This window comes from Chinchilla lanigera, unplaced genomic scaffold, assembly GCF_000276665.1.
Source record: "Chinchilla lanigera isolate Chin_1 unplaced genomic scaffold, ChiLan1.0 scaffold00043, whole genome shotgun sequence".
Classification (NCBI taxonomy): Eukaryota; Metazoa; Chordata; class Mammalia; order Rodentia; family Chinchillidae; genus Chinchilla; species Chinchilla lanigera.
This window is the reverse complement of record NW_004955444.1, coordinates 6350627-6361318: the sequence shown is the minus strand read 5'-3', so window position 1 is coordinate 6361318 and position 10692 is coordinate 6350627. Positions and strand designations below refer to the sequence as shown.

The 10692-nt window shown below is 43.9% G+C and overlaps 1 protein-coding gene and 1 long non-coding RNA gene across 2 annotated transcripts in view; one reads left to right on the top strand and one right to left on the bottom strand.

The window, feature by feature from the left end:
• The window catches only part of Ly96 (lymphocyte antigen 96), a 31230-nt gene extending 26032 nt beyond the window's left edge, over positions 1-5198 (top strand). The window contains exons 4-5 of the mRNA XM_005392077.2: positions 3327-3379; positions 5067-5198. Of these exons, the coding sequence (XP_005392134.1) occupies positions 3327-3379; positions 5067-5165 (152 nt within the window). The 3' untranslated portion in view covers positions 5166-5198. The remainder of the gene's footprint in view (positions 1-3326; positions 3380-5066) is intronic.
• Positions 5199-5570: 372 nt separating this feature from the next.
• On the bottom strand, positions 5571-10631 carry LOC106149376. The gene is made up of 2 exons (XR_001235523.1): positions 10542-10631; positions 5571-7713 (listed from the first exon to the last, which is right to left on the bottom strand). It is a non-coding gene; the product is annotated as an uncharacterized LOC106149376 (long non-coding RNA).
• Positions 10632-10692: the final 61 nt, after the last annotated feature.

Here is a 10692-nt window from a genome sequence, read left to right as displayed (position 1 = left end):
TCCCATTGCATATCATATTTGGACTGGTTTATTTCTATGTGATATCTCTCCCATTGCATATCATATTTGGACTGGTTTATTTCTATGTGATATCTTTCCCGTTGCATATCATATTTGTATTTGTTTGTTTGTTTTTTGTTTTTTTTCTGGTACTGGGAATCGAACTCATGACCTCGTGCTTCCTAGACAGGCGCTGTGCCACTGAGCTAAATCCCCAGCATGCATATCATATTTGGACTGGCTTATGTCTATGTGATATCTTTCCCATTGCATATCATATTTGGACTGGTTTATGTCTATGTGATATCTCTCCTGTTGCATATCACATTTGGACTGGTTTATGTCTATGTGATATCTTTCCCATTGCATATCATATTTGGACTGGTTTATTTCTATGTGATATCTTTCCTGTTGCATATCCTATTTGGACTGGTTTATTTCCAAGTCTGTGTCCTCAGTTGACCTTACCTCTTTGAAGAAAGGGACAGTGTCATCCTAACTATCATCTCTCTAGTCCCCTGGCACATAGTTGGCATTAGACAAATATTTGCTGAACTGTTAAATTTTTAAATTGGGTTGGCCTTGAATGAAAGATCTAAGATTATGAAGAGGTGATCATTTTACTGAGCTTAAGAAGCATCTCAGGGGATTAACACCCTTAATAAAGATACTCTAAGAACTGAGAAATGTTTATGAGAATAGGTGTGTACGATGGTACCTCAGTTCACGAACTTATTTCTTTCCATGATTCTGGTTGCAAACTGAATTGGACGAGAACCGAATCAAAGTTTCCCAATAGGTCAGCATGGACCTAACCATTGAATTTTGATTCAGTTCTCATCGAATTCAGTTTGCAACCAGATGGTGAGAGAATTAAGTTTGTGAACGGAGGTGCTACTGTAAATGCAGGCATAATCTACTCACTTGCTACTAAGAACTGTCCTTAGCCAGATTTTTTGCCTTTTAAAATTTTATTGGTACATTTTAGATTTGCATAATGAGATCCTTCAGCATAGGGGATTTGTACCTGTTCGTGACACATCTTGCCGCTTCTCGTTTTCCCGTTCCCCTCCGCTCCCTTAACCTTTCTTCCCCTCCTCCTTTACCAAGGCTTTGTTTCCATTTATTCCTTCTATTTTCTTTTTTTTCTTGTCCCTTCTTTTCTTTCCCCCTTGCCCTTGTTCCCTTTCTCATCTGAACGTTTTCTTCCCATTTCCCAGTATCTATTGTACATTTTGGACCTTATTTACCCTTTGATTTCTCACAGCAGAGAAACCATGTGATATTTAAATGTGTGTCCAATTTATTTCACTTAAGAGTATGGTTTCAGGATGCATCCATTTACCTAGAAGTGTCTGAAGCGTATCCTTCTTTATGGCAGAGTAGTACTCCATTGTATAAAAAACTCCCACACCTTCTTTATCCATTCATCAGTGGGCACCGGGCTCTTTCCAAGAGCTAGCTATTATAAACACTGCTGCTGTAAACACAGGTGTGCATATATTGTTGTGGTATGATGCTCTTAATTCTTTCTGGAAAATACCAAGAAAGGAAATACCTGGGTCAAATACAATCTAGAGTGAGATGGAATCTCAGCATTGTTTTAATTTGCATCTCTTGAATGATCTGTGACGTTGAACATTTTTTAATATATTTATTTGCCATTTCTACTTCTTCATCTGAGAGATGTGTATTTATTTCAGATGCCCATTTTGGGACTGGGTCTTTAAATGGGGGGGGTCTAGTTTTTTTGAGTTCTTTATATATTCTTGATAGTAATTCTTTGAGGGACAACTGGCTATAATTTTCTCCTACTCTGTGGGTTCATTCTTTTGGTGGTTTCTCTTGCTGCGCAAAAGCTTTTTAATAACATGAGATCCCAGTTGTTGATTCTTTGTGATAGTTCCTGTGTGACTGGGATTTTGTTCAGAAAGTCTTTGCCCACACCAATGTCTTCAAGAGTTTTACCTATTCTATCTCCCAGCAGATTTAGTGTTTCTGTTTTAATGTTTATTTTGATTTTTTGGGAATCTTTTTGAGACAGGATCTTACTCTGCAGTTCAGACTGGCCTAGAACTCACTTTGTAGCCCAGGCTGGCCTCAAATTTGCAGTGATCCTCCTGCCTCAGCCTCCTGAGTGCTGAGATTACAGGTGTGCACTACCCCACTTGGCCTGTTTTAGTATTTAGATCTTTGACCCATTTTGACTTTAGTGCATGGTGAAAGGCAACTTTAATCTTCAGCCTATGCAAGGCCAGTTTTTCCAGCACCATTTATTAAAGAGGCTATCTTTCTTCCAGTGAAGGTGTTTGGCTCTTTTGTCAAAGATAAGGTGGCTGAGTGTGTTTGGAGTTGTTTTTGTACCTTCTAATCTGTCTCAGTGAACCTCAGATCTGTCTTTTTTTGCCAGTACCATGCTATTTTTATCACAATAGCTTTGTAGTATAATTTCAAGTCAGGGATTGTGCCTCCTGCCTTGCCTTGATTGCCCAGGATTGCTTTTGCTATTTTAGGTCTCTTCTGGTTCCAAATGAATTTTAGGAATGCTTCCTCTAATTCTGTGAGATATGCTATTGATATTTTGATCAGGATTGCATTAAATTTCTACAATTTTGGAAGTATTAGTCAGTTCAAAGAGCAATAACCATTACTGTTTTACATTTGATATATTGTTTTAGAAAGATTCTAGGTTACTATTTTGTTTTTTTTGCTTCGCATTAAAAATATTTCTATTGTTCCAACCTTACAGCACTCCACCCTACCTCAAGTTTGCTATTTTGCTGTGCCTAATTAGAAGAGCAGTCTGTCATTTTTCCTGCAGGTCTGACTATGCTGCACGGCTTGTGCAGGACCAGGCTCATGTCTGTACATTTACACAGAGGCTAAACTCTTAGGCTTCTCAATAGTACGACGGGAGGGAGTTTCAGTGTGCTAGGTGCCACTGTAATATCTTGTCCACCTTTGGGAAAATTCTTCATTATATCCAGCTAAAGATACAGCATTATGTCTGAAAGCTGCTATGGAATATGCACACATGGCACCTGAGATGGCGTATATGTTCGTTCATTCATCATCGGGACCCATGGTTGTAAGTGTCTGCGTCCCTTAGGGATGAGATCTAGGCGGGTAGGGAGAGAGGATCCTGGGGAAGGAGGAAGCTACGAGAGAAGGGGATCCAGAGCACAGGATCTGTTCTGTCTATACTTCTGCTTGGGACATCTTCTGCCAAGAGTAAGTGTAGTCCATAAAGACACACTCCACGTGACCAAAAAACGGAGCACCTAGTGGTGATCAGTAACGTTGTGAATTTTGCATCTTGTTTGCAGAGACCGTCAATGCGACAGTAAAATTCTCCTTCAGGGGAATACGATTCGCCAAGGTATTGTTCGAGATTTATTTTGTCCTTTCTTAACGTTTTGCAGTGACAGATATGTTAAGAATTTGAAACAAGCAATTCCTGACTCCTTAAAGCAGTGATTCAAGAGTAAGATGTTCAAGAATTTTGTGTTTTAAGCACTTCTTCCTTCTAAAGAATATGGAAAAATTTCACATGAGGTAGTTTTTGGCGGGGGAGCTGTAGATGTAGCTCACTAGTAGGGTGCTTGCCTAGCATGCGTGAGGCTCTGGGTTTGATCCTCTGTACTAAATAAACAAGCTCATTTTCACACTATTTTTCTTTCCAATGTCCGTGGCTAAAAATAAGGAGAACGTTCACTATTATTCTGTTGGTCTTCATATGAAAACACTGGGCAGCTGTCTTAGTTACTTTTTTCTCGTTGCTGAGACAAAATACCCAACACCCAAAGTTAAAAGAGGAAAGCTTCATTTAGCTCAATTTGTAGAGATTTCAGCTTATAATCGGCTGGCTTCAAGGCGGGGTGACATGGCAGAGGGGCATCGCAGAGGAGAAATAGTCCATGACGAGCAGGCACGTGAGAGTGAAAGATGCCTTAGCAGCTTTTCTCTGCTGCTTTGGTACTCTACCTAGGCTACCTGGAATTGGATGTTGCCAGACAAATCCGTGGACTGATTTAGTAATCGCACACCCTTCATCCCACCATTGCACCATGAATCAATCACACTACAGATTCAGCCACCTCTGAAATATAAATATAATAAATATAATAAAGCCCCATCTATGCCCACGTGAGGCTTTGGGGGGACATCTAGACACAAGACATAACAGCAACCATTTTTCATAAGTCAGTAACCATTGTGTATAAGTCTATAACTATCCATGTGATGTATTAAATGTATTGTAAAAACTGAGAAAATAAAAATTACATAAATTATAGGCTTATTTTTATGTTTCATTTTTTGGGGAATTTAGCTTGGATGTTCAGGCCTTTGGAAAAATAACTACCTCCTCAACAAATACCACTGTAATTTGGATATTTGCATCACATACCTAGTGATGAAATTTTGCACATTTCACTTTTGGTGCCTATTTTAAAATAAAGTTTAGTAAGGCATACTCTTATTTTGTTACAAACAAAATGTAATATTTGAAAACCTTGTAGGCTATTTTTTTTTCTTTTCCGGTACTGGGAATTGAACCCATGACCTCACACTTGCCAAGCAGGCGCTCTGCTGCTGAGCTATATCCCCGGCTCCTTATAGGCTATTTTATTTATTTTGTTTTTGTTTTGCGGTACCGGGGATAGAACTCATGACCTTACCCTTGCCAGACAGGTGCTTATGCCACTGAGCTATATCCCCAGTCCCTTATAGGCTATTTTAAAACAATTATAAATATCCCTCATCTTATAACTGGGAAATAAATGGGCTGTAGGCTCACTGAGTTCAAAGGGTTGGAACATTTCTTCTGGTGTGAAAACTAAGAACAGTGATTCAGCTGGGAGTTCCAGCTCAGCGGTACAGCACTTGCCTAGCACACACAAGGCCTTGGTCTGATCCCCACCACCGTAAGAAATTGATGACCAATTCAGTACGAACAGCATCCTGCCGGTAAGACAGAGTTCTTGCAGTGCCTTTAACACAGTAGCATGTATCGTTTTTTAGATTATTAAATCTAACGTTGTTGTGTTTCTTTCTCCTCATTTTAGGGCGAGTACAACTGCATTGCGGAAGCCATCACCGGGGACATGGAAGAAAGGCTTTTTTGTTTGAATTTTACCGTTGTGCACCTTCCGCACTTTAATTAGAATAAATTGAGCATTTTTTTATTTTTTAAAAAATGTTCTTATTTAATGTAATAGAGGGTCCCTGGGCTCTATCTTAATCGTGTATGGGAAGACACCAGATGCAGGAATGAGTGTTTTGAGGGAAAATGGATTTTTTTCTATTGTTTATTCAAGGCAAGATCTTGTTATATATCCCAGGCTGGCTTCAGACTTGTGATCCTCCTGCCTCAGCCTCCTAGGTGCTAAGATCACAGGTGTGTACAAGCAGTGTCTGGGATAAGGGGTTGTCCCTCACTTCCTGGTGCAGGGCCCTGGGGTTAACAGAGTGAGTGGATAGTAATCCTGAATGTGAGCGCCCCCTAGGGGCGGTGGTTGGAGTGAGGGCTCTGTATTGACTGGTTGCATAGGACAGGTGAGAAGTCGGCATGCCGTCATTTGACTAATATTTATTGTTTACCTACTATGTGTCAGGCCTTGCTCTAGGTATTGGAGTTACAGCATTTTACAGCCCAGACCAGAAAAACAGAACAAAACAAACACCCCAAAACAAAAAACCACAAACAAACAACTGCCTGTCTTCATAGGGTCTGTGTTTTTGTGGGGAAAGAATCACAAGATGAACAAGTAAGCGGTAAAGTACATTAGAAGCAAACATACTCTTGAAGTGCTATATACGTACATGGAAGGCAGATATGGGCAGAAGTGGAGGTTGTGATGTTTGAGGTTTTGGTCGGGGTGGTCAGGAAATGCCGCAGTGGCAAGGTGCACTTTGTGAAGCTTAAGTTACTGCAAGCTGGGAGAGCAGCTGGTGTCAGGGCCCTGTGGTAGCACGGCGTCCGGCATGCTTGGAGAAGAATAAGGATCTGTTCAAGTGAAGGATGTGAGACAAGAAGAGGTCAGTGGGGACCGAGGAGGTGGGCGTGTGCTGGGGTTTGATCTGCTAATGTTAGGACTTTGGCTCTTTCTCTGAATGAGATGGAGACGCCCCGGAGGGGTTTGTGGAGGAAAGTGTCATAAGTGCTACTTTAAAAAGCCAGATTCTGGCACCATCTGGAGCGAGCTGGGTGACTTTTGGTGGCAGATGTCTGTGCAGAAAAGGAAAGACGAAGTTGGGACGCTTGGAGTAATCCCGGGGACAGGTGGATGAGGTGGAGAGAAGTGACCTGCTCTGGGTGTGTTTGGAAGATAGAACCAACTGCAAAAATACTTTCGCTGGTGGATGAGGTAGCGGGTATGAAACAGCGATTCTAGCTTTTTTCTTCAGATGGAAGGATGCCATTACTTGAGCAGGGAAGTTAGGGAGCAGCAGGTTTGGGGAGGAAAAAACTCAGAGACTGGTTTTTGACATTTTGAAATATGGTTAGGTATCCAAGTGGGGACTTTCAAAAGTCAGTGGATATGAATGCAAAGTTCAGGAGAGTGTTCCAAGCTGGGGTTTTGGAAGTTGTCAGCACGGAGAGGGAATGAGTGTAGAGATAATAAGAGGTCCAAGAGCTGCGTCCTGGAGTGCCCTGTTCCCCAGGGACTGTGATTTGGGAGGTGCGGGCAAGAGCCTGAGACCGTGTGGCTGGAGGTCGGAGTTCACGGTTCCCGGGAAGCCGGGTGGAGGCGCTGTTCAGCCGCTTTCACGCGCAGGAGTGTAACGAGAAGGCTGCGTGTTGACCTTTGCATTTAGCAATGCGGAGGTCGCTGTGGCTTGACAATACACCCACAGAGAGCCCGCTGAGATTTCCAGGCGTTATCCCAGCCCTGCGCCGCTCATAGGTGCGGATCGTGGGTTAAGCTCTCTGAGTAGCCCTGTGGAACCCCTCACTAAAGCTGGAGGCGGCACAGCCTCACACCTCCCTTTCACCCATTAAGACAGGGGGAGTGGGAGTGGACCCAGTGACAGCTCTCCCCCAAAGTATCCCCGACACATCCTCTCCTTTAGGATTCTCCTTCGGATTAAAATATCCTTTGACCCTTTTCCAAGAGCTGTCCATTGGGCGATCAGACGTTTCCTGTTCCCTGGCTTCGTTCTGGTGCAGGCCCGGTCCTCATTCTGGGGCGGGTCCTGAGCACAGCCAGCGGGAGGAATTCTCAGGGGAGAGTGAGTCAGGGCGCAGGGAAGTCAAGGACTGCGGCCTCAGTCAGAAAGGCAGGCAGGAGTAGAACTCCCGGGCTCTGTCCCTGCGAGCGCACCGGGAAGGGCGTCGCTCTGTTTCTGCTGATGCTCATCTGACGACCACAAAGGGCACCAGCCTCTGATGAAGCTGATGCGGGGCACAGCAGGAGGGTGAGTCTGAAAGGACGAGAGCCTGGGCTGCAGGTGCTGTTGAACCACGGAGTCAGCCACGCCCGGACCCTGCCTCACTGAGGACTCTCCAGGGGTCAGTTTAGCGAGCTGGAGTCAGCACGCTATCACTGCACCTGAGAGCACTTCTGTAGTGTGGGGTGTCGAATCCAGGGCCTCAGGGATGCCAAGCAAGTGCTCCACCACTGAGAGCTACACGCTCCGCCCTGATTTTAGCTTTTCTATTGCTGATACTTGCAGGGTCTCCTTATCTAGGAGGTACAGTAGGTATAGTGCCTGGGGAAAGAAACAAGTTTTAGTTTTAATTTCTCTTAAATCAGCGATGAAGAAATATAACATATCCAGTGACAGTGGTGCGGGTCTGTAGGCCCAGCTCTTTGGAAGGCCAGGGTCTCCGGGGAGAGACACTTGAGCCCAGGAATTCAAAACCAGTGGCAACATAGTGAGATCTCATCTCATTAAAAACAAAATAAAATCTATGTCCACACCTCTGCCGTGTGTACACACACAATAATAACAAATAGATATTAACAGATTTCAGTGTGGGTCATATTTACTTGACTAAGGTAGTTATAAAATATAACTAAAAGTATTTTTAATGGAAGAAAGAGTCCACAAAGGCAAAAATGCTTTGAACCCCAAAAGTCATTAATGTGGCCCTGGGCTTAGTCACCGAACTCTTTCCTTTGCTGATATCAGAAGGTTGCTAGGTAAAGAGATGTCAGCGGTTACAGTATACCTCAGCTTATGAACTTAATTTGGTTTATGATTTTGGGGAAGACGGCTGTGTTTGTACAAGGAAGGTGACTGTGGTCATGTTTGTCATCCACCGTGGAGTTTGCTGACAGAGGTATAATTTTGCTGAACGCAAACCGAATTGTTTGCAAACAGAAACATTTGCGAACCGAGCTATTACTGTATTTATTGCCTATTATTTCTCCAGGCGTTGCACCAGGCTTTGAAGACCCGGATGTGACAAGGCAAACCGGAAAAGTTCCTCCCTTCACAAAATGTTTAATTTAGAAGGAAGAGCAAGCCACAAGACAAATGACTACTGTAAAATACTGTATGCTGGGGGCCCCAGGGGAGGAGGACTATCAAGGGGAGCCGGAGACAACAGGATGGGACAGGTCTGCTGGAGGCGGTGACCCTGGGACTGAGGACTGGAGGATGAGTCTGGAATTAACTTCCTTCACAGAGTATCTTCCAGGCCTAAGAATGAGGTTATGAGAATGACATAACCTGATGTCAGGTTTAGAGCAGGGGTGACAGTACGTCCAAGAAGTTGAAAACACCCAGTGAGGATACCGATAAGTAGGGTTCTTGATGCTTGTCATGTCAGGTGGTGTTTTGCAGTTAATCTTCACAACAGTCTAAGAGATAGATAATAGTATCCTGATTGGCAGATGAGAAAGGCAGGAGAGAACCAAGAAAATTAAGTGTTAAATAAAAACTCTAAGTGATGTCTTTAGTAAGTGGCGCAGCTGGGCTGGGTCTCGAAGGTCTGGCCGATTTATCATCTTGCTTCCCAAGTGCAGCTGGAAGGTGGACGGTGAGGGGAGGAGCTGCTGAGGGTAGGGCAGGAGATGGGGTCGCGTTGCTGGGCAGTGCTGCTGTGGAGCCCAGCCCGGACTCCAGCCTGCTTGTGTTTGACCTTCGCGTTCTTTGCAGAACAACCTCTGCAGTCCATGTCACGCTCTCACTCCTGCGCCTCTGCACTTCCCCTTCTGGCTGACATCCGCTCTTTCACTCTGCCTCTAATTTCCCACACCCTCCAAGGCATAGCCCCGCACCCTCAGGATCACACCTGTCCCACAGAAAGGGCGTCATCCCCTCCAAAGCTCTCCCTGCCCAGCGCACGCCGACTTCTCCCGGCGTCTTCCATTTTGGTCTAGCCCAATCTCTTCTTCCGGACATATGTGTAGCATAATCTCATCTCAGACCTTTGCAGTCATCTTTCCCTGAGCGTAGAATATACTTTTTCCAAATAGTTGCGTCATGTATTCCTTTTATAAATCGATTTTTCTGCTCAAATGTAACTTCTTCGAATGTCCCTTCCTGACCTGTGTTATGAGACTGTATATAAGAAAGGCTTCACAGGTCAGAAGCTTATTCCTCTCTCAGTTAGACTGGGGTGGTGCCTGCAGGACCCGCGGTCCTTTTCTCTGATCCTGGTCCGAACGGTCCGCAGTGACTCACTGACTGTGAGCCACACAGCCTCTTTCCATCAATGGCCACATTCCAAATACATTAATAGTCACACAGATTTGTTCGAACTCAGGACCTTGCACTTGCCAGGCAGGTGCTTATGCTGCTGAGCTATATCCCCGGCCCTCTTTTATTATCAAGCATTCATGACTTGTAAGAATACTGCCTAGATACTGGTCTTCTATTTTTTTTTTTTTCCCCCTTCAAATATGTATTTGGTTTCAACTCTCACTGAATTCCTTAGCTGAGCTTTGTGAGAATTTCTGGTGATTTCTGTGCTGCTCATGGAACAGTTATTTCTTTTGTGACATTGTCATTAATGGCCATTAGTAATTTTGTACTGGCTGTCCAAAGTCTTTTAAAAAATCTTACCCCTTGGGCTGGGGATTTAGCTCAGCGGCACAGCACCTGCCTGGTAAGCGTGAGGTCGTGAGTTTGATTCTCGGTACTGGAAACCTCCCCTTCTCCAAAAAAAACCCCCAAAATCTTACCCCTTATTAACTTGTTAGTCCTGGTCTGTTCTCTAGCGAGTAAATAGAATTGTTTTTAGAAAAATTCTCCTGAGCAAACATGAGAAAAGCAAATGCCATTCAATAAACCCGGTGGGAGTGTGTGTCTGGGGCAAAACCCAAGCAGATGAGGAGCTTGGCCGAGGATGCTGAGAAGTGGAGGAGGGTCACAGACTTACATCCCCTTACAATTCTCTTCAAAACTTCAAAGATGAGCAGAATTTCTTCCGCTGAGCTAGTTATGCCATTTAAACATTCATGAACTAACTACATCAACTTACTTTTTTTTTGGTTTTTCTCCAGTACCTGGAACCGAACTCATGATCTTGTGCTTGCCAGGCAGGCACTTTGCCGCTGAGCTAAATCCCCAGCCCCACATCAACTTACTTTTAATGAAAAGAAGAATGTTTTCTGCCTCCTGTGTCTTGTCCGTGGGTCATCAAGTTGAAGGGTTCCTTTTACATTCCGACTAATCCCCTATAGGAACAAAAATTCACTTCACAATGGAAAGTGAGGGTTTGGGTTCACATCTAATATA